Source organism: Haliotis rufescens, unplaced genomic scaffold (genome assembly GCF_023055435.1).
Source record: "Haliotis rufescens isolate VD_foot unplaced genomic scaffold, xgHalRufe1.0.p SCAF_12, whole genome shotgun sequence".
NCBI classification, from domain to species: Eukaryota; Metazoa; Mollusca; class Gastropoda; order Lepetellida; family Haliotidae; genus Haliotis; species Haliotis rufescens.
Window position 1 is genome coordinate 117,405 of NW_025963802.1, and position 24,444 is coordinate 141,848.

Below are 24,444 nucleotides of genomic sequence, written 5' to 3' on the forward strand. Positions count from 1 at the left end.
CCTATGCTTGTTGTAAAGGGCGACTAACGGGATCAGGTGGTCAGACTCGCTGAATTGGTTGAAGCATGTCATCGATCCCAATTGCATGGATCGATGCTCATGATGTCAATCACTGGATTGTTTGGTCCAGACTCAATTATTTATACAGACCGCCGTCATATAGCTGGAATATTGCTGAGTGTGGCGTTAAACAACAAACAGACCAACCAAAGGAGGGGCATAAGAAGGGACATAAGAAGGGACATAAGAAGGGACATAACTTGTAATAGCCACTGAAGCCCTTGCCTTGGGAAAACTTTGTTCCTGTGAAAAGTATTGTTTGAAAGTGTTTTACCTACATGTTGGACACTGGAAAGTCCACCTCGCGAAGAAACTATTTCCTTTTACCTTTACTCAACCTTGACACTTGATGGCCCTGCTGGAGTCAGGTGACCTGTGGGAGGACATTTGCCTTTCCTACGTCTCCCATTATTGGAGGTAATTGGTCATCTGTGTTTAAACATGTTGTGCCTTCTGTAAAGATTAACATTGGGATGAGGTGTTTCAGGACTTGTATTTGTGAAAGGAAGTCACCGGGTTCATAAATATACTTACACTGAACCTGATCTGTAAAAAACTGAAGACCCTATGTTTTACTATGACAAAGTTTCCTTGAAGCCTGATGTCCCTCTTATTGACAGTCATTTTCAGTACGGGGACATGGGTTGCCCATTTGTGTAAGGCGCAGCGACTTGCTGTGCAGAGTTGCGTCCCTTGGGCACGCCAGAAACCTATGATTGTGGGTTCGAATCCCAGTTTGCCCCAATTATGTTTCTAGGTTTTGTCAGCACCATACCCGTGCTCATGGGTTTCACCGAAGTGGTAAATGTCTGAGATTAATGTCCCACATTAAGCTGACACGCCGCGATATAACTGGAATACTGTTAAAAGCGGCGTAAAACCAAACTCACTCACTTATTTACAGTACAGCTGTTTTTTACAAACCAAAATAAGGACCTTTGAACCATTGGCATAAGTAGCCTACAACATTTCAGTTCTGTATATGAAACCTGACTGGCAGTTTATATTTATATACATAGGATTTCTTTGTCACACACAGTGTCAGTAGTTTATGTCAAGCCCATTCCTGGTGTTACAACTGGTGACTGTGCTAGAAGTAACATAAAATCTCACTAACATTCATCCCATCAGTGTGATCGGTTTCTTAACATGTTGGATGGTCATCTTCCTGAGTGTAAATAGGCCAACACCAGCTTGTAGCTGGGAGATTGTCCTGGATTGTCTTGTGGTACTAGGTATACCCCCTCCCTGTCTCGTCCGACTGTGACACTAACTGTAGCGGAGAGTTTGTTCTGTTGTAGCAAGGTATATTTCCACCCTGACAATCGGGATGTTACACTAACTGTTAGGGAAGCGGAGAGTTGGTTCCGTGTAGCAAGGTACAAACCCTGGTGACCCTGACAGTCTAGCTGTTACACTAACTGTTAGGGAAGCAGGGAATTGGTTCTGTGTAGCAAGGTACAAACCCTGGTTACCCTGACAGTCTAGCTGTTACACTAACTGTTAGGGAAGCAGGGAATTGGTTCTGTGTAGCAAGGTACAAACCCTGGTGACCCTGACAGTCTAGCTGTTCCACTAACTGTTAGGGAAGCAGGGAATTGGTTCTGTGTAGCAAGGTACAAACCCTGGTGACCCTGACAGTCTAGCTGTTACACTAACTGTTAGGGAAGCAGGGAATTGGTTGTGTGTAACAAGGTACAAACCCTGGTGACGCTGACAGTCTAGCTGTTACACTAACTGTTAGGGAAGCAGGGAATTGGTTCTGTGTTAGCAAGGTACAAACCCTGGTGACGCTGACAGTTCAGCTGTTACACTAACTGTTGGGGAAGCGGGGAATTGGTTCTGAGGTAGCAAGGTACATCATTGTCTGGCTGTGACACTAACTGTGGGGGTAGCAGGTTTGTTCTGTGGTACAAGCGTACATTCCCACCCTAACTGTTCGGCTTTGACACTAACTGTGGGGGTAGCAGGTTTCTTCTGTGGTACAAGCGTACATTCCCACCCTAACTGTTCGGCTGTGACACTAACTGTGGGGGTAGCAGGTTTCTTCTGTGGTACAAGCATACATTCCCACCCTAACTGTTCCGCTGTGACACTAACTGTGAGGGTAGCAGGTTTGTTCTGCAGATAAATGTGACACCCAGTGTCCTGCAGCCACAGCCCACCTGGCCATACATCCACTCACACTGACACCAGTGTTCAGGAATTAGGATTAATTGGGGGAGTAGGGATTACCCACTTGCTGATCGTTCAGCTGGTAATCCATGGCTTAATTCCAGCCCGGCATCATCCCTAGTGCAGATGTTTAGAGAACATCTTAAAAGTGATTTGTTTCAGCAATTGACATGTACTTTCAGTGTTAGATCTGGAGTGGGCTTTTGTAGGTGTTTAGAGTATAATCTAAAGTTGCCTAATTGACTGTTGCAAAACTAAACTTGGCTGTACAATGTAATTGTACAACTTTCGGAGATACATAAATGTATTCATAAATCCTGAAAATTGATACACTATAAATGATAATGGACCGTATCTCATTAGCTTGTTTACATAGATATTTAACTTCATGTCCTGGCCAGTGAAAGTCAATTTTAAATATAAATTTTAAACCCCCAGTCATGTCTTTCATGTAACTCCTATTTTCCCCAGTGAACCTAGTGGACCCATCATTAAATTTCAAAGGATTCATTCTTTATATTTATGTGGCTGCTAAAATGCATGACTTGTTTTAAAAATGCTTTGACTTAAACTTCTTGTAGCCATGCATTTAATCATCCAGGAAGTGAAAACCGACAAAATATATATGTTCAACGGATGAAATCATATTCCAGGCATTTTATCCATCAAGTTTTTTTACCGAGGAGTCAGGTGGAGACTGGATCACGAGTGAATGCATCAACAATTAGGGAGTTCTTCCATACTAAGTCTGTGATGGGTAGGAGTAGGATCCAGGTACCCACAAGAGACTACTGGACCCATTAGCCACATGATGTATCACTGAGACAATGATAATAAAACACATACACAAGTCACTAATGCTCACATCTCTTTCTGACTATAAACTTTGATATGTTCGAGGAGTGACAAAGCTTCAGACAACTTCAGTGTATGCACGATCAGATAGTTTTATATGTGTATCTAAAGAGTTTTTGCGAGGGCTCGGTTAAAACAATGCTGAATCGAAACTTTGTGTACCTGTTTTGTTGAGAGGGTTGGGTACGAGGATAGTAAATTTGTACCAGTCCTGTTCCAAATGTTATATATTTTTTTAGTGTGTCTATTGACTCACTATTAGACCAAAATCTAGTCTCTGAAATGAACATATCGTACATAAAAAAAACAGTTGTTCAGTTATCTTAATAAAAATATAATAAAAAGGAGCTCTTCATTTTCAGATACTGATACTGCAGTGATCTAGACTTGCCAAACATTACAGACTTGCATGGGCTGTATTTGATATATATTTGTATCAGGGTCTGTAAGACAGACTAACTCACTATAGTCTGCATGTTTACTGAAACAACTGTAAGCTTTCACTCCTCTTGCCAAACATCTTAGCTGAAGGGAACAGAGGAAGAGTAGCCTCCCCTGCTCAGATAGTCTTAATTCAGTCAGCAGCTAGGGATTAATTAGTGTAATCTGTAGTGATTACTTAACGATGACCTAATTAGTGAGAGAAGTGTGGTGTTGGAGCACACCTGGCTGACATGATTGCACCCCACAACAATGCCTGGGGAAAATTGGGGGTGCTGCTTTAACACTCAGGAACCCCCAAAATAGTAAAAATAATAGACAGAATATGACAGTCTATTGTTATAGCAGCAAAAAACAAATATCTGTTTTTGATAACACATCTGACAATTTACGAAGGACCCTAACATTCTTTTCACCTTTTTACTACCTGTCATGAAAACTTTAAAAAAATTAAAATTCTTTTCCTGCAAAGTATTATACCCAAAAAAAACTTTCAATTAACTAGTGTACAGAAATGCATGCATTAAATGAAAAACTTAAATTTATAAAAACAGCTTTTTCAGCATGCGTTCAAATGACCTAATTTCCAAATCACAATTATGAGCTAAATTACTTTCTGAGTAATCCATGGCTAGTGCAATGAGGGAGTTCTTATATATTTAGAACATTATTTCATTATTTTTTTATTTTTATTTTTAAATCTTAAGATGTTCACTAATTTTGGGAAAAAATCAATAAAGTAATAAATAGAAGAGTGAAAAAATATTGGTTACCCAATGAAAAATGTAATAACCCAATTAAAATAGAAACCCTGGAGTAAAAACTCAAAAAGTTGTCTGGAGCTCTGGCATAGAAGTAAAATATATATTGATCACTTAAAACTCAAAGTAGAAGAAAAAACATTGATTTAACAGTTTTCCGAATAATTATCCCAGTTAACAAGTTTTAAGTAGCAAAGTGACAAGTCTATCATTCATCAGGAAATATACAGTCTTGAGTGACAAGAAATCTACCTATATGTATAATCTTCATACATTATTTCCATACATTATATAGGGGGCACGGGTGGCCCAGTCGTCTAAGGCGCTGCGATTCACTGTGCAGAGTTGCGTCCCTTGGGCACGCCAGAAACCTATGATTGTGGGTTCGAATCCCGGTTCGTCCCGATTATGTTTCTAGGTTTGTCAGCATCATACCCGTGCCCGTGGGTTTTCACCAAAGTGGTAACATCTGAGACCTGCCACTCTTCGGGCTTTCCTCCCACATTAAGCTGACACGCCCTGATATAACTGGAATACTGTTAAAAGCGGCGATAAGCCCAACTCACTCACTCACTCCATACAATATAAAATATCAGCAACAAGGTGCCGGTGAATTTTGTAAGTTTGTTGTAGTTTGATTTTGCTAATCATGTGGGCATCTAAGCCAACAACCAGCATGCTGTACAGGTTCAGGACAGGGTAATGTCAAAGAGATTTTGAATTCCTCCTAGATAGTCAAGATAATTTATTAGTGTACACTCAGATTAATGCTCGATCAGTGTTTGCTCAAGATAAAGTGACTTTGAAAAACCGTTCCCTGCCTGCCTGCTCTGTGTTGAAGGAGAACTTTCAACTAAAACATGTTTATCAACTTTGTGTGGTTTTGTGTGCTGAAAGCTGTTAACCTGTGTCATACTCCAAACCGTATCTCTAAATGTTGTGTAAAATGCATTACCTTGGGATTTTCTTTTTCAACCTTGCCATATCAATGACTTTCAGCATGCGTTGGTTTGTTAGGTCTATTGAGAGAAAGAAAGGAGCGGCAATTACCACACAAAACACGCCCGATCTTGCGAGCTGAATACAAAGATTTTCATATTTCATATTTGTAAGCAAGGGGACTGTCGCCCAGTGAAGAAGTTTTCCAGGTGATTAAAACAAACAGATCACATTGAGCCATGTTTGCTCGAGCTGTGTTTAGTTGTGTTGATATCAGTCCGGGTCGGTCCAGCTCCTGAAAGGATTCAACGCAATATTGGTCCACAAGTACTGTCTGTCTTCGCTAGCACTGTAGCGTGAAATTTCGGTACCTTCACTAGCCAATCTGTCTTTGTGGCAAGGATCATATCCAGTGAAAGATCGCCCTGTGTGAACAGCCAGCTAGTATCACAGAGCACTACAGTTAGCTGTCGCTCGGTTGTGGGGATCTGTAAAAGTTTCATTTGTCTGTTTGTGTGTTAACGTGTAGACATTTAATGGTGTATGTAAAGAATGTTGGCTGTGGTTATATCAAGCAGAGCAAGAAGGAACAGATAACTGTAACATCCTCGTTGATAACATGCTGACAGTTGGAATGTTTGACATGGTGTATGACTTCCATGGAAATCTGTTGTTGAGTTGTGCAGAAAACATGGTCTGATATCACTCAGTGTTATGCGAAGTTTCTCGCTCAAGTTTACCACTAGGGATATATACCATGTTGAGAAGGTAAGTTGGTACCATCGAAACAAATACACATTAGTCACGATTATTGACTTTAAAACATTCGTTGAAGTTGTGAAATATCGGCGTTCTTGTTTAGTTTTAGTAAAATAAATTTGGGAAACAGAAATTAGGAATGTTTGTGATAGAGGTGTCAAATTGTTTACTTTTTTGTTAGTTGTCTGGCAAATGTTCTGTTGTGTGGAGAAGATATCCAGGTAACATTCCTGTGTCTTGTTGGCAATGTGAAAACGATTGTTTTGATCCAGAACCTGAACGGCCTCAGTGAAACAATGTGGTGTTGTCACAGCCTGGTCTGTTTACTTGCCATACGCTTCCTGAGGTGAACATGGTGAATAGACGTTGAAGCCATCCCTGATTTCAATGAATTCATTTCTTGTATACCTATACTTTTACTAAGTAGATATATTTTATGATAACGACTTCTTTATTTACTGTAAAGGCGACATTTCTGTATAGATCGTTATACAGTTGTCACGCAACCTACTTTGTCATCCGTCAACTTCTAAGCAATTTATACTTTTACTGCTATAAGAAAATCATTAAAAAAAACCAAGAAAATGATATTGAACGTTCCTGATTGTACTTTAAATTCCCCAATAATATTGTTAGTTTCCCTTCCACATATCTCACAGTGATCAGATATCTTTCAGCATCTTCAGTAACAAGTTCTAATGAACTTTTTTCAAAGCAATTTAGGGCTTAGAAAGTCCAGTCAAACATATCCAGGCAAGATTCCAAAATAACCCCTGACTGTTTAAGGATCAAGCCCTCTGATTAAATAAACTATGCGCCACTGCCGGCAATGGTGAGAGAATAATGTACTCCCTCCATAGTCGTCTCTCAGCCCATTCTGTACAAACAAATGCATTCAATCACATGATAGGATTTAATGGTCTGTATTATTCATATTTTAATCGAGATAAATCTCACAAGCATTACTGACACAAACTGAGAAACCCCGGGAGGACATCTGTTGTTGCTAGTCAAATAGAAACGGAACCTCGGACCACATTAACTCATCTCGAAGTCAACAGGGTTGTATGGAGGCAGTGTTTGTATTAAAAGGCCGTGTTTTAGGGGACAGGTTGGCCCCGAGGTGGGGACTCGGGAGGTATGGCGATTGATATTATCTCGGAAAGTGCAAGTCAAAATATTGTGATTATATCTCAGGTGATCTTAACACAGGAAGAGATTCGATCAGAGGCTTAGTAAAAAATGTTGCCTGTTGACTGTTAATATGCTTTTCCATGTTGACGACCGAGATAAGAGATTTTGTATAGATTAACACAGACCTGGGGGTCGTGTTTGGTTGGACTCAATGGCTACCTGTCATACCTGTACGAGATAGGTATTACCCCCTGTGTACCTGTAGGGCGTGGCACCTGGAACATCTATCTCATACAGGTGCCCTACCCTGAGTGTATCAGAATTACACCTTTTATTAATCAGAGCTCCAGATAAGCTGCATATCTGCATAAAATATGCATCAGAAATGCAGAAATACACAGTAAAATAAAATCCAAGCGTATCAAATACGCAACGAACATTACAGATACGCTACAAAAATAAAACTTGTGCGTATCATCAAAATATTGTGAAGTAACCCTGCATATTCGATTAGCAAATCAGCAACTTAAATTTGAAATTATAAACGGGCATTCCGTCAACCTTGCCAAACTCCACGATGACAGTTACATCATGATCATTTGCCATCACACTTTCTTGTGGAAGTATCGTGGTATTTTTGAGTCCTATAAAGCTCTCAAATCCACACGACACCAGTTTGCAGGGACTAGATGAATAGTGTTTTTAAATATTAACTTAAATATCTACATGTGTAAAAACTAGTGGGTAACAGAAATTTGAATACCCAGATAGAATTACTGATACCCAATGATTTTAAAATGCATGGGTAAAATACCCACAACACCAAATGCTTATCTGGAGCTCTGTTAATGATTTGTAACGGCTTTTGTTTTGACAGTGATTTTCAGATTAGGAACAGATTACTATATTTAGCTGCTGTGTTATCTCTCTTGCTTGACAATATCAATAAGAGTATGTTTAATCACAGTAAATTACCTCTACCCTGTACTATGTACAAGGAAAAACGTCCCGTAATCTTCTCTATGAGTTATTACTGAGCTGTGCTATTCCATCAGCTGATATCAACACATGCCAATCTGAAAAAAGGATTCATGTAAATGTTGTCCTTTGTGATAGATATGACCCTCAGTTTTGGGGGAGAACAATCTTCAAAACAAATATTACATTTTTAGCTTAATCTAAGAAAACATTAAAACATTTTTTATTTTAAACCTATTACTAAATCAGTTTCTTGCTCCTGTAGTTCTCTCCACTGAATTACCTATAGTAAAATGTTCATGACTATTTCTAGATACTTACTATTTCTAGAAGAAACTGATTTGGAAATAGATTATATTTAAATAATGGTTGTAGTGCCTACAAGTTAAGCCAAAAATGTAATATTTGTTTTCAAGATTGTTCTCTCTTCCCATCCCCCCCCCCCCCCCCCCCCCTGAGGATGATAGATACATAGACAGATATTATGTGCACAGTTACATAAAAAAGAAGAGTAATAGTCAAAAGGTTATTAGTGAAGGATTTAGGGGGTCCCTTGATTCAAATAATATATCAGAAAATCTTAAGAAGCACCCAAAATTTCTATCATTGATGTGGGATGTGGTGGCATGGCATCAGGCATTTTCCCTTGATTCTGATAGTCACCTGTCTGTAGCAATCTCTCTCACACACTGTGAACTTTGATTCCACCAGCTCTGCTAGCCCTGATAACAGTTGTCCACTACCTTAATTAACGCATCCCTGGTCAATCAGAGCCAGTTCCTGTATAGGGCCATAAAGCACCACACTGACCAGCCATATCCAACAGTAACCCAGGCAATAACAGAGTCGTAAAGCCCACCGCCCCTGCGACAGCATGTGGTCTTGGTTTGAATGTAAGTGTTTCTCTCAAGTCTAATAAGCAGCTAAATAATTCCACATGTGGCTATAGGTTTTAATCATATATATAATTCAGCATTCAGAAGTTAAGGTCATTCTAACTAGAAGTTTGAGAAGACACAGCCACAGACTTGGTGCCTCAGACAGTTCAATCTCTGGGTTTGCTCTGTGAAGGGTCCATATTTAACTCAGATTTATAATCACTTCCTTTGATATTGGAACCATTCGTTATTTGATATGGAATGATTTTCCTGAGGGTTGTTCCTATTATCTTGTAGAGTGCTTTAGATTCACCGGGTTGTAGAGCAGTATTTGAGCACCCAGGTGTGCGCTGAATGATTGTATTGAGTTACTAACGGAGTAATCATATCCCGGTATTGTTACAGCAGGTATTGTCAAAACAAGGCACTCTAAAGGCTTCTGTTGTTTGGTCAAGGATCAACTTGCTGATTGTTTTTTCAACAATTAGTGTTGTCATTAAGTCCCCAAAAGGTGTGACTATGGCACAAGTTGTCCGCCGCCTGTCCCTCCAGTTTAGGTATTCCAGCATGGTAAGATGTCTTTTGCAATATTGTCAGACATTGCTCTTTTCTAACTTCTTATTGTGATTTGGGGACAAATCAGAGGGATTGTCAACTCTGTCATCACATTCGTTTCAGTTGAGATAATAGTCATCCCTCACCTGAAGCAAGTTCATATTTTATATCTTTATCATATATGATCGTTGTTCATAGGGGCCGTTGTGGAGTGGGATACAGTTGGTTAGAATTTACTGTCGCACCAGCATTATTTCAGCTAAATAGTGACGAGGAGAAACAAGTCACTTGCTGTTTTAGATATTGGTTGACGTATAATACGATTATTACAGTAAGTGCATAGATTTGAAGCCATGTGAGGACTGCCAACTTCGTGTTCTTGGTTAAGCTTGCAACACTGAAAAAGAACTTCTGCACTTCTGCCTTTTGGCCATTTATTATATGACATTGTTAATTTCTGGACTGGCAGAGATAAGAATATGTTGGCTTGGTCTTATTGTTCCATGTGTTTGTCTTCATTTTTCAATCTCTGTGTCTTAACTTATTTTGTTTTTTTAGTATTATGCCCCATGGATTGTAGGATGACATTTGCTAAGATAGTTTCTGAAGAGTGTCCATGTTATCAGCTGGAGCTGTCACCTGTTGCTATGAACTTGATAAATGTGAAGAGGACCTTTCCAATATTATAATATGTAATATAATATTGCATGTTAGCATGGACTGTTCTCTTAGCACATTACATTAAACATGTGGAAGATTATGACCAGACATTTTTTGTTGTTAAATTTGCCTAAACTATTTTGATTACCGGTATAGTTTGATAACCTGTCACCTAAAGTTCACACAGAACGTTGTGTCGTAGCCTCAACAACATTGTAAACAACCTCTCAGCTGATAACTTGGATATTCATGAATGCATTATTTGATTGACACCTGATTTCCCATCAGTCACGGTACTGATTGCAGTGATTTGACTTCCTCCTTGCGTGAACTTCAGGTTCACTGTCACCACGATCCGTCCTCCACGACACAGTAGGCCAATATGTCTAAATACAGTCTTGACTTGGCCCACCCTGCCATGGCTCATTCCGTGTTTTACCTGGATTTACCGATTCCTTTTCAGAGAGAGAAGGAGAGAACTGACGTAGCAGCTTTGCAGAAGTGGACAAAGACGGGGTCATTCAGACGAAATCGAGGAATGAAAATTCAAAATCCACTCAGCCACTCGCACGAGGTAAACTTTTCTACCTACCATTTATATTGTTATGCCTACTTATAATGTTAAACATTTACCAGATAAATATACCCCCTAGCATTTGAGGGAAGCTTTAATCTGAGCACCATAGATACTCACTGTCAAATGTCCAAGTTTGATGAACCCAAACCAATCTCTACATCAATGCACGGAACTTAAACATCATGATTCATCGTGACTAGAAGGGCTACGTCAGAGATCTTTTTAATAACGCTTATTTTACACTTATGACGGTGTTTAGCTGTCAGTGTAAATAATTGCATGGTTGAGTCAGAACATGACCGATGGTTGTGGATGGTAAGTTTTTTAAGTGTTCACAGGATCCTTAACACGCCTTCGATCCAAACTTGTACAGATACTCACATTTGGGAACAACACTATTTAAAGTGAAATGATATGTTTGTCAGCCAGAGCAAACATGACCTGCCAAGCCACATCTATTAATACCTGTATGTGACATGCGGTGCAAGGCAAACACCACATACATATAATTAAGCTCTCTGAACTTAACTTTGCAAAGTATTTAACAAACAGCTTGATTTGTTTAAACATAAACTCATCTGAGATTAATGTGTTTGATTTCACACCTTCTGAAATAAATCTTGAGGACAATTAGCAAGACTCCAAATACCTTTGAAGATGTGACAATGTTATATATACAACCATGTTCCTAATGGTTGCCTTCACTGATGTTTGATCTGACATCATAGTCCTTTGTCTCAATCACTGATCAAAGGGCCACACCCATGAAGGTCGCAGTGACCCTTCCTAGGTCACTGTGACCTGAGTTAATTAATTAGGATTGACAGGCTAATGAGCAATTGTTTCCCACCTGGTAGGTTAAACCACTCTGGTTGAAACAACACTGGTTAGATTAGCCACTCTAAACCAACACCAAATCTGAATACACGTGATTCTACTCTTCATTACTGTAGATTGACAACTGAACTATTGTATGCCACTGTAGCAGGTGACTTTGTACTTAATTGATTTAGTGTCAACTGATGTAAATGTGTATTCAAGTTTGCCTGTTAACCTGGAAGTCGATTGTTTGATTTTAACTTTAATCAAACATACTACTCTCCTTCCTTCTGTGAATAATTTGACCTTTCCCATCATGTAATCCAAGATGGCTACATTAATGTAGCTGTAGTAGAAATATATCTTTGTTTTCTTGAACAGATAATGAGGCCATAAATCCAATACATGGGAGGGATCATTGATCATTGTGATGATGTATGTAGCTGACCTCAGCACATCATACATCTCATCACCGTGGTCCGTATTAACAGGGTCCCTTAATGTTATAACCTGTCATATATAAATGTGGAAACTCTTAATCTCTACATAATGGTTATGACAAGGACCCCTTGACTTCCATGCTTAGTTTTTAAAATTCATAAAATAAAGTTACATCATTAATTCCAATACAGCAGGATCTGATGCTAGTCTGATGAAGTCAAATCACTAAGTGATAAGAATTAGTGAAATCTCAACTGTACCCAGGAAATCAGTGACTTAAAAAATAAATCTGTTTGTGATTTGAACTACTTTGCCAAAACAGAATTTAGTAACATATATATTGGGGTAGTAAATCTATATACGTAAATCCATGTTATTATTCTATTAAGTTTGGGCTTGTAGACTTTGACATTGTTGTCACAGATTGTTATGTATGCAGAGGTATATCTGGATAATGAAAGGGTCTTGCTAGCCAGCAGACTGGAGAATGGTGCATCACTGTAATTGTGAACTGGTGAAAGTTTGTTTTCCCGCCAGACATACAATTTCCATATCTAAATTAATCCAATACAAATATGTTCCTGCAAGCTGCACATTGCTCTGGTGGGAGACCCAGTCTGGTGACAGTGTGTGTACAGTGTGCTGAAGCAAGCAGTAGTGTCACCCAGACACTGACACAGTAGCACAGCTCAGCTTGGGGGTGAGGGTGGGGGTGGGGGAAGCACCGATCTGATCAGACAGTGTGTACACATGTCACACCTCATCAGGCCTATCAGTGTCCTAGCACCTTCCTGATTGCATTGGGGAACTATTTCAATCAAACATGAGTATTATTAAATAAATGTACTGTTCCTCCAATATACTACGCAAAACATTTTTCCTCGAAGTGTTGCTACAAAATTTCATCAAATGGTTTAATAAAGGATATAAGTGTAGCCTATTTATGATCAATCAAAACATTTTCACTTGCAATGTGGAGTCAAATGGGTTTAATAAAGGATATAAGTGTAGGCTATTTATGATAAATCAAAACATTTTCCCTTGAAATGTGGAGTCATATGTTCATCAAATGGTTTAATTAAGAATAAAAATGTAGCCTATTCATGATAAATCAGAAAAAAAGTTTTGTGTAGATTAGCATTACTTCATGAATCTGTGTTAGACTTGACATGCTAACACCAAGCTGGAATATTAATGTAAAGATATGCCTTGGAGATGCTGTGTGTCTTTCTTGGTGAAGCAAATAGGCAGTTTTATCTGAATGTCACACTGTATTATTTGATTGTGTAACAGGTAGAATATGATTCTGTGACGAAATGAGGGATAGGATTGAAATACACCACAGGCTTTAGCTGGCCTGTCACAAGCATGTCAGCATCTTAATTGGTATTAGAGCAAGTTTAAATCTTTCTGTGCAAACCTAGAGAAAGTATTATATTAATGTTTATCACCCTGAAGCTGTCAAGGTATTATGCCATGTGTGGAGGTGTGATATCAGCCAGTGTTAACTGCTTGTAACAGAACAAATACACATTATAGCTACACACAAGCTTGTGGGGTATATACCTTTATTGTTTAACACAAGTAGGGATAACAGTTGCCAGGATCTAAGATAAATATCACACATTTTATTTACATTTCTATATCCCCACACCTTTCCATCAGTATCAAATAGTCACTGACAGGTATTTAATCTAATCAGTTGTTAGCCAATCAGCAGGCTGCATAGAATCTGTAAGCCAATCAGAGGCAGCCCAGGCCAGCATCCCTAGGGAGCTTGTGGGTGATTAGGAGAGTCTGGCTTGTGTAAACAGTGAGAGGTAATTAGAGCAATAGTCAGGTGACAAAGTCAGATTGGTGGCAGCGGGAGTAATTGTGTGTGGATGAAATGAACACAGCCAATCAATCGGCTGCTCCCATTCAAGCAGTGTTCACTGGCTGTCACTTGGACAGGCTATATATACATGTGCTGGACCAGTCTACACCATTCACTTCTAGCATCTCAAACTGTCAGCATCTCTTGGATATATCTTTGTGATACTCTTGGACTTACTTCATCGGTGTATTACACTTGTGTAGATTTCACACAGTTTGGTCAAGTTTTCATATTTGAATTTTACACTTCAATCTGAAAATGGTTCTTGACGTGAGTTTCAAGCTGAACTTGTCATACAGCTATGGTGCCAATCAGTCGTACAGTGACTGTCTTGAACAGCATATGTTTAAGAAGCGTAAGCACCACAGAAGCCGATCTGGACATGTCAGCAAAAAATCTAAATCGAAACAATATGGCTACTTGGATTGTACCATCAACCTGCATCATGTAAGTTTTCTTTTATCGTCCTCTCTTATTAATCAGCCTTGACAGGCGTCGCTGTGGAAAAGTTTAATAAAACTTCTTTTTTCTTTTTAATTAGCTGATATTTATCATTGAAATAAGAAGCTAATTTGAAGAATTATGAAATAATGGTCAATGGGTAAAATTACAAATCTTACTGCCATTAAGACAAATTTTAAATGTTTCAAATTTTTGGTCTCTTTCTTCTATTTGGTGTCCAAATATTCCATCCAAGTCATTATGTTTGTCCCGACATTGACAGTGAAAGTGTTATTGCAAGGGACTTGCTACTGTTTTCCTGCCAACTTCTTTTATTGTCTTACACCTTGACTGAAACATGACTTGTTGAGCCCAGGGCAATTGCACCTAATCCCCTTGAAGATTCTACACTTTATTGACAAATTGTTTAAATCCCTTGACAATGGTGTTAGGCCATTAGTATCCCCTTTGAAGCTCATTATACAGTAAGACAAGGAAGATGGCTGGCCCTGGGGCATGGCTGTCATTATAGGGATCTGAATCACAAATCCCTCTCACAGATTTAAAGGCCTTTACAACCTGCTTCTTCAGCTTTGAACTTCAAGACTTTATGGCCCATGTTTTTACAGCCTATTTCACCCCTTCATAAAAGAATATGGATATGTTTTTATTGTACCATGTTCAGAAAGTCAATAGTTTAACAGTGAATTTAGGGTGTTGACAAGGTCTTCCAACCACTAAGTAGTATTTTATGGCGTCTCCAGGAGGTGTCGTACTGTCAGGGGCAGCCTCACTTGTTGACTCAGGTTCTACTTGTGCTGGCAGACAGACAGGAAAATATTTCTTTTATCAATAAATTATATGTTGACACTAAAGGCCTAGCTGCTTGTTTGAAGTAAATTACAACAAAGTTGGAAATTTTACAAATGTACTGAACAGAGAAAGTTAGGGATCACGACTATGTTAAGGATATTTTTTTGAGTACAGAATTTAATGAAAAATATCCCCCCAAAATCTTTCTGGTGTATTTTAGTCAGCTCAAAATCTTCTGACATGGCGTAACTGGCAACAGTTTCAGCTTGATACATACAACATTCAGTTTTGTTATTTTTAACAAAACGTTATATTTGGAATGCTCTGTACATGTAGCAGCTGATATCATTTGATATCCCTTACATCTTTACAGATGAAAGAAATTAGATAATTCCAGGTCTAGACTAACAGTTCATCAGAACAAGAAACACGAGACAGTGACTGTTATGTAAGATCGGTTGTGGTTGTTAATTATGACAATGTTGTTATTACATTTCACTAATTAGACCCCTTGACCTTGGCCAGCCTGGTGTTGCAATGAGTACCAGCAGAGGCCATCACGGTCAGACTGAAGTCACAGGGTAATTACCCCGGTCAAACACATGTTGTCATTGCAATACATGCAGGAGACGCAGGTACAAGGTGGCTTGTTGATCAGCCACCAAGGTGTTCTTGTAATTGCTGAAATAACACTACAACACACATGGCTACTGTTTAAACAGGTACTTTTGAAAAGTCCAACATAAATTATTATTGTTATGATCTCAGATTTGTCTAAAATTCAGATTGGTATTTTAGACTTTATATTGCGTATAAGTTGTATGATGTCTTTGTAAACTTACATAAACATTAATTCCTATACATGTATTTTTCTGTTTCCTAAATGCACAAGTATTGGTATCTGGTTCAAGTTTAACATGCAGGCGATATCTTATACTCCCTGACTGCCACCTGGAGTGATAGCTCCACTAGAATGTGATCATTGTTCATGAACTACACTGAGATTTGGTGAAGTGTGACAACAGGATTAGACACAGGTGTTGCTCAACCAAACGTCTCCATGTATTATTTCATCAAGGAAATGCTGCCTCCCATGGAGGATATTTCGGTATATAAAATACAGACCCTGTTCACAATACATCATTCCCTAGTATACAATCTCCTTAATTTGTTAATCCCAACTGACAAAGGAATTCATCATAGGGCTGTGAATGTAACACTAGTCCCATTACCTGTGTGGCTGTGATTATTATAAGAATATTACAGTGCATGTATGAATGGACTGCAGTTGGATCCGGGGTAGGTATGGCTGATCTAATCAGGGGGCTTTAGAAGTTGGTCATGTGGAGAGACCTGCCTGGCCCCACATATACCTACCCATTGCGATAGGCTTGTCATACACACAATACTGCTACTTGTAACAATTTAACTGCTCACCATTGTCTTGTGGCAATTGCTTCTCCTGACTCGCCCAATGTGATTGAAATGTTTTGGAATATTCCTGGAGCTATCTGCAAAATTTGGATGTGGTTGTGAACTTGATGGATAATATTGATAATGAGATATGATTTGTGTGAGATTACTGCGCCAGGAGTTGTTTGGTGTGGAGGATCGAAGTGGGGTGCAGGCCTCAGCTTCACAAATTGTATTCCTTCACAACTCAGTAAGTATGGCAGCCATATTGCCTCATAAACCACCCTGCTAGACACCATCTTCATAAACAACCAACCATCCAATTGTGATCTGACTTTGATCTACAGTGGACATAAATTGAAGCTCTATTCATTAGCTGTTATGTGGTATTCAGTATACCTGATTTGGTAGCTGATATTAGTTAATTGTCTCAAGGGGCACACAATGCAGATTTCTGTATTGATACCGAAACCAGAACAATCTTAGCAAGGTGTCGTTTGGGATCGTCTACACATGTTGGTACGAAAATGAAAAAGAAATTTAGTCAATCTCATTTTTGAATCCTATTTTGAGATTATTTCTTTTCATTTCAGTCGCTGATAGCAGGAGATGGCGACCAGTCAATTCAGAAGTTGTTGCCGGCAAATAGTGTCAACAGCATCGTTGCCCAAGTGGCCAAGAAGGACGATAAGGATGAAGTTGGCCGTGTGGCTGGCTGGGCAGTCAACTTCGACAAACTTCTTCGCGACAACGGCGGTGTTGTTGTCTTCACTGTAAGTTCTTCATCTAATCGTGGCAATGTCTTCGTCCTTTGTAATAATAATAATTCATAAAATATATATAGATATAGCTCCAAGTAAAAATGAATGTTATGTGCCATGGTGAATATATGTATTGATTTTAATTGTTTTTCTCCTTAGGAATTCTTGAAGAAGGAGTTCAGTGAAGAGAACATTGTCTTCTGGCGTCTGTGTGAGCAGTACAAACAACTCAGCAATGACGATGAGGTAAACCTACTTTCCTGACAACTCTGTAAACAACATGACTGGGAATAACTACATATCTAAAGGCAATTTACCCAACAACTACTTCTACCTGACCATGAATTAATGAGTGTCAGGGAACAGCATAGTTTGTCCCGACTGTCTGGGTCTTGTTGAAACAACTTGAATATTCAACCAGTGCACCATGAATCAGCTTACTCCGGTGCATGTACAAAACTTAAATTCTTCTTTATAATATCAGTCTCGTAATTATCATTGATCTTAATTTTTATCCCCCTGGCATATAATGCGGCAGGTATAGTGAACAGTCTGTCGAAAACCGTGAAAGATGTTTCTTCCGTTTCTTCCGTACTTGGTAGATGTTTAAATCAGGGGGTTAAGTGGTGCTTTTGCTATTGTTGGGGAGGTGGGGAGAAGGGATACTTTATCATATTCTGATGGCCCCATATACGTGTTGGAGCTGTCCCCCAATTTTATTGTTCGCAAAGGTGAAATATATATTTTCAAGAGGATTATAGTTTAGCAAGAACTGGTAGATGATAATCTACTGCTGATATTCAATCCCTATGTGGTGCGATCATCCATGACTACCAACCTATTGTGAAATAATTACTGTGTGGTGGCAGGCCACGACAAGCCTTCCCTAGAGTAGTCAAAAACATAGTTAGGATCGGGAAAATTGCTAAAGAGACTCAATCTTTGGAGAAGAGGATATTTCAGGAATGATGTGAACCATACACTTTATTATGTCCCCCTTTGTTGTGGCAACTAAACAAACCCAGCACCCCCATACATATATTTATGTGATATCTCTTTATCTTTTATGGTTTTAAGTTGCTCGTGAATGTTTTGTTTACTGCTGTTTAGCATGCAGTGACTACTGCTATCTTTTACCACCCCCACACTCAATAACACTGTTGGGTTTTTTATGTTTGGGTTTTTGTTTTACATTCTCAAATTTGCTTTTTGTCTTTACAGAGAAAAGCCAGGGCGAAGGAAATCTTCACCAAGCACCTGTCCTCCAAGGCTTCAGAGCCTGTCAATGTGGACAGCACGTCACGTCAGAATGCAGAGAAGCATCTTGACAACCCCATCCCTTCCATGTTTGACATGGCGCAGAAACATGTAAGGCTTAGTTCTCAAATTATATTCACATCAAAAATAAATGTTACATGTTCAGATTTAATGAAAATGACAAATAATTTTGTGCTTGAATCTCTCAGTGTTGATTATTTTTTAATTGACTTATTATTCATGTGACTTGTTGATGTGTCCTCAGATCTGGCAGCTGATGAAGCAGGACAGCTATGTCCGGTTCCTGAAGAGTGACATGTACAAGACATACCTGATGAGGGAGATGGAAGGGAGACAACTGGAACTGCCCCACGATCAGATGGCGGGAGCCAGTAAGGACGACAAGAAGGTAGGCACATGGACGAACTCAGATTTTAAGTGTTTTAACTCTCTTCACTATTCATTAATTAAAAAAGCGATACAGTGATGGAAGTATTTTGTTTGGCAATGATTTAATATTATTTTGTTTATTAATTTCAGAATGGAAAGGGCAAAGAAAATGAGAAGAGAAGGAGGTCTTTGTTGCCATGGAGACAAAGTAAGTTGGTGTGATATTCAGATATTTTAAAAATAAATAATGCAATTATTATCTAGGAAGAAACTGAAAGGAACGAAAGTGATGGGTTTTGTACACACTCGCTCATTGTCATCTTGTATTTACAGATAAGAACAAACACAGCAACAACAAGATACCCTCCGACGCTGAACTGAAGCGTGTGGCTACCAAGGACATCAAGATCAAGGACAAGGAGGTCAACAACAACCTGAAGAAATGTCCTGGGCCCGGAATCGACCTGAGCACCATGAGGAAGGAGGTGTTCCAGACGAAGGAGGTAGGTGTCCACGGGTGTCCGGGCAGGGGAGGGGGGTCAGCAAATATCAAGAAGGATGACAATCGCATTGATGGTTGAATCGATCAAAGGCATCAAACTAAATATTTACCCAGATTCATCAGATTCATCAGATTCATCAGAATCTATACTTAAGTATGTGATTGATAGCATTGTAACATCAAAGGCATCAAACTAAATATTTATCCAGATTCATAAGAATCTATACTAAAGGATGTGATTGGTAGCATTGTAACACTGTGGTGATGTTTTCAGGAGATGAGGGACCCCAACGAGGGCCAGTTCAAGTTCTGCCGTGTCGTGCTCCCTGACGGCTCCACCACTGTCGTGTGTGCCAAGCCTGGCCAGTCCAGTCGCTCGGTGCTGGGGAAGCTGTGTGAGAAACGAGGCCTCTCCATTGCTGCTGTCGACGTGTTTCTTCTCGGCTCGGACAAGGTATGTCAATTTACATCCATACATCAATAACTGGCCATTAGGTCATTCAGTTCCATATTAAATGATGAACACTGTGTAATTGGAAAACACTTTATACTATTTCTAAAACAATGTTAAACTAATGATTTGTTGCACACAAGATAGTAATGTGTGAAGTCGGTTCTTGCTGTCACATTGGTAAAAAATTGCTAAAGGCAGTTTACAATTTCACTCACTGCATAAAATTAATTCAATTTGTTCTTGTTCTTCCAGCCACTTGACCTTAGTGAGGACGTGTCCACCCTTGGGTCAAAGGAGGTTGTCATCGAGCGAAGGGTTCTGTTCCGTATGGACTTCCCCAACAAGAAATCCATCGGGGTCAAGGCCAAGCCTAACAGAACCATCCGAGATGTGTTCAAGCCCATTCTCAATAAATATGGCTACAGAATCGAGAACATTGCTGTTCAGCTGGTAAGAATATTAATCGACACTTAATAGATTTTGAATTGTTAAATCATCAAAACATTTGAATGTAATTTAATTTTGTTTTTATTTGAATCTTACATTTAATATTTTTTTAATATACAGTTAGATGTTTCTTTAAGAATTATGATTCAGAAATCAATGGTATTACTGATGACTAACAATGCTTGTGTTGTGTTTCAGTCGGGGCACGAGGAGCTGCTAGACATTGATATGTTGGTGTCCCAGTTAGACAACCAGCGGGTCGTCATCCTCACCAAGGAGACGTTAGGTGTGTGCCTCAACAATGCTTTCCTAAACACCTCTGACAGTGACAATATGACACACTGTCTTAAACAGTGCTGAAAGTATGTTAATTTGTAAAGTGAGCATTAATGTTAAAATGTCAAGATTTGCAGCATCAGTAGCTCTGCAGTCTGTACTCATGGCTCAATTAACGCGCTGACTCGTGCTTACCTTAACATGACCTTGTAGTATTTCAACCGTTACTAAAGCGTCTATCACTTGCTGCTATGCCAGGACCTCTGCCATGCACATGCTCGTGTCATTGTAGACGAGGTAAGGTCGAGGTCGTATCATCAGTTGTTTCCATTACTTAGTTCTTTTGTTATTAATTTATTTCATGGAGTCAAGTTTTTTTTCTTCATCTTGGTGTGTTTGGTTGCTATCTTGCTCAGTCTGGCCTGTTTTGCTGTGGTTGAAAACCGGTGTAAATTCCGATGCTTGCCCTGGTTTGCCGTGTGTGTGATTCAGTTCGGTTAAAAAAGCCGCATGTTCGCTTTCATCATCGTCCCTCCATTCAACAAACTAATTTCGATAACAAAACATTTCATTCAGAATACTTGCTAACATTCATATCATGAAATAAAGAGACTGCATTATTTTACCTGGATCTACTAATATAACATCATCTATCATTGCATGATCTACTAATATTGCATGATCTACTAATATTGCATGATCTACTAATATTGCATGATCTACTAACATTGCCAAAACTATGTGTTCTCATTATTGCATGACTGCCTTGTACGCTGACTTACCCTAATGCTTGTTTGCTTACTGACACTTGTTGCGCAATTAATCCCACCTCACCTTCACTCTCGCTTGCTTCATCACAACTGATGTTAGTTCCTTTAATCACTGATGTAATCATCTTGAGCCTCTCCCTGCCTCACTCCAAACATATCACTCCCTTGTTCTATTCCTGCACATATTGGTGGCACCCTGCACGGTGCATGGATCGTTGAATTGCATTAACAACCATGCATGTCTCGTTATTTGTCTAACAGACTGGGTTGGCGAGGAGCGACCTGGCATGTCGTCCACCCTTCACAGACCCCCTCTCCCGCCCACAGCTAGCCGGCACAAATCTGGTAGCCTGGGTAACATTAAGGCAGGATCGCTAGACGAAATAACTAATCGTATATTTGAGGACTTGATGAAAGGGAAAGCGGAATCAGCTCATAATTTTGATGAACTTGGTATTGTGGAACTGGAAAAGACCAAGGTAAGGGGTGGAGTTACCTCCCCTTGTGCGATAGGTGGAGTTACCTCCGCTCTCGTGTGATTGGTGGTGCTTCCACCCCGCGTGTTTCATGCTCTGGCTGGTTGTCTTGTGTGTTGTGATCTGTTGCTGTCGCATGAGAAATAATCTTTCAAGGACTGTTGACAAATAAAGTTTGAATACATAAGAAACTCCAAGAGATTTTCAATAAATTTTGTTCTTGTTGGCATGAGTTTTCACGTTTGTGGTTTTGTTTGGTTGGTTTGAAGAAGTTGGTTTTCACTTTGTTGTCAGTTCATCATAGTATAGAAACAAATAATTCAACTGTGGCTTTTCTGTTTAGGCTCCCAAAAATCCAGACGAGCATCGCTTATCAGGCTTATTCGGCCTACTGAGAAGAGAGTCAGTGGGCAAAGCAAAAGACAGCAAGCAGCCGAAGTCTACAACAGCAAAGAGCAAGGTGACCTTTGCTCTCCCAAAGAATGAAACCCGTCCAAGATCTGATCCAGAAAGTGAGTATCCAGTTATCCAGTGCAATTTCTTTATCTGATGTTTAAAACATCATCATCATAATTATGTAACGCTTCATCAAAATTTATTTATCTTGTATTGATCACATTTTAATGGAAATATAATTTTTCTTTGTCAGATGAAAAACTCTTCGAGCTTCTGTCACGAGCTCAGAGTCAGAGGCTGGACGACCAGAGAGGAGTGGGCACAGACTCTGTCGAGATTCCAGAGTTCCTGAGGATGGAGACGCCGGTGCCGACCGACAGCCCAACAACACGCGGGGTGTCTTCCACTGATCTCTTCGATGACGTGGAATACTTGCAGGGTCATGGCCGCCCATCCAGAGGAGCCCAGACACCTCAAGGTCAAGGTCCAAATCCCAGTTCCAGGAAGGTCAACAAATTTACCACATTCGGAACTCCTGGGTTTGGCTCGTCCAATCAGAGCTTTAGTTTGGATGGTCAGATGCCGTCACAAGAACTGGCAGACGAGTACTTCCAAATGCAACCAGTAGTTTTAGATGCGAATGAATTCGACATGGAGAACATCGAGAACTTTTATCAGACGAACGTCCAACAAGAGCATGAGTGGGCTGAAACACCCCATCATCTCGGTGTGCAACACCTCACATCTCCAGCCCCCATGGCTTCCCCTGAGAGGTTTTCCCCAAGAAGGAAGCTTCACGAGAGATTCAATGAACAGAAAGTGTGTGAAGCTATTGATCAAACTTTTATGGATCAAAACAAAAAGGGTGTCACACTAAACATCCACTCCTCACCTAGACCGCCCCCACCCCTGCTTCTTACGCCGAGAGAAATCCCCAGGAAACCCCCCAATTACACACCACCACCACCACTGTCGGAAATTAACAAAGACTTAAACAGTTCTCATACAAGACATTCCGAGAGCTCTAGCTTTCACCGACCCCTCAAACACAGTGGTCAGGTGAAGGATTTGGCCTCACTGCGGGACAGTGAGAACTTGTGTTCACAACCAAATGACAGACTTTCTGCATCAGCTGAAGGAAACCCTGGGGCCACGCCCAAACATCTCGGAAACACTCAGCATAGTCAAGTAGTGGTGGACATTAAATATGGGGAAGAAACAGTGACGTTTGTGTAATTTCAAATGTTTGTCATTATGTTTGTAATAATGGTTGTGAACTGCTAGGTTGTCTCATTTATGTTGTGAAGTTTTACTTGGCAAATCATTTGTTAACTGTCATATTTCTTAATACTATAAGTATTATATTCTTTTTACAAAAGACGGGAAATGTTTTTAAACATTTAGAATAGTTTTTGTTAGAATATGACCTTGTACACTCACGGGATCAGTGTCATACAGTGTTTGTAGTTGAGAAGTTGTAACCTTGTTAAATGGCAATTAATTTTTAGTTCCTGTAAGTATCATGCATTTTAATTTTTAAAATATTAAAATGTTTATTTTATGGCATTTTATTCATCATAAAATGGAATTGTGTAAATAACACAGGGAGGTCACTCATGAGCCTTGGAAATTGCCTTCATTGTATGTGAGATGCACGAGAGAGTATGGTGCTAATTTGTAAAGAAATTGTATATATGTATGTACAGTTTTATTGTATAGAAAATTGTATTTATTATGTTTATAGAAATGGACGCAGCTTTCAATAAAAACTTGAAAGTAAATTCTGAATTGTGTTCTTGATATGCCACATGCATGGACAACTGAATGTGTTACCGAGGACTTACAGTTCCTGCATGTAAGTCAATGGATAGCCTAATGTTTAAAATGTTTGCTCAGCACGCCAAAACCGGGGTTCTGTTTTTCCCCCATAAGTGAGTGAGTGGTTTTAGCAATATTTCAGCAATATCAGGCGGGGGGACACCTGAAATGGACTTCACACATTGTACCCATGTCGGGAATCGAACCCGGGTCCTCGGCGTGACGAGCAAACGCTTTAAACACTAGGCTACCCGACCGCCCCTCTGCCTCTTATGAACCAGTGTACAACTTGTATTATGAATTCTAGTAACTAAAGTGAGGT

The 24,444-nt window shown here is 39.5% G+C and overlaps 1 protein-coding gene across 4 annotated transcripts in view; it reads left to right on the plus strand.

Moving 5' to 3' along the window:
- LOC124117277 (regulator of G-protein signaling 12-like) overlaps nt 1-24,085 on the plus strand; it is a 63,763-nt gene extending 39,678 nt beyond the window's left edge. For 2 of the 4 annotated variants that reach the window (XM_046479084.2, XM_046479086.2), the window contains exons 3-16: nt 10,659-10,769; nt 17,169-17,348; nt 17,496-17,582; nt 18,558-18,704; nt 18,859-19,002; nt 19,134-19,191; nt 19,317-19,486; nt 19,760-19,939; nt 20,192-20,389; nt 20,585-20,672; nt 20,921-20,959; nt 21,694-21,911; nt 22,252-22,420; nt 22,558-24,085. In XM_046479084.2, the coding sequence (XP_046335040.2) occupies nt 10,659-10,769; nt 17,169-17,348; nt 17,496-17,582; nt 18,558-18,704; nt 18,859-19,002; nt 19,134-19,191; nt 19,317-19,486; nt 19,760-19,939; nt 20,192-20,389; nt 20,585-20,672; nt 20,921-20,959; nt 21,694-21,911; nt 22,252-22,420; nt 22,558-23,540 (2,772 nt within the window). In that variant the 3' untranslated portion in view covers nt 23,541-24,085. Of the gene's footprint in view, nt 1-10,658; nt 10,770-17,168; nt 17,349-17,495; nt 17,583-18,557; nt 18,705-18,858; nt 19,003-19,133; nt 19,192-19,316; nt 19,487-19,759; nt 19,940-20,191; nt 20,390-20,584; nt 20,673-20,920; nt 20,960-21,693; nt 21,912-22,251; nt 22,421-22,557 lie in introns of those variants that run through there. The other 2 variants (XM_046479085.2, XM_046479087.2) reach the window with 2 other exon arrangements.
- Nucleotides 24,086-24,444: the final 359 nt, after the last annotated feature.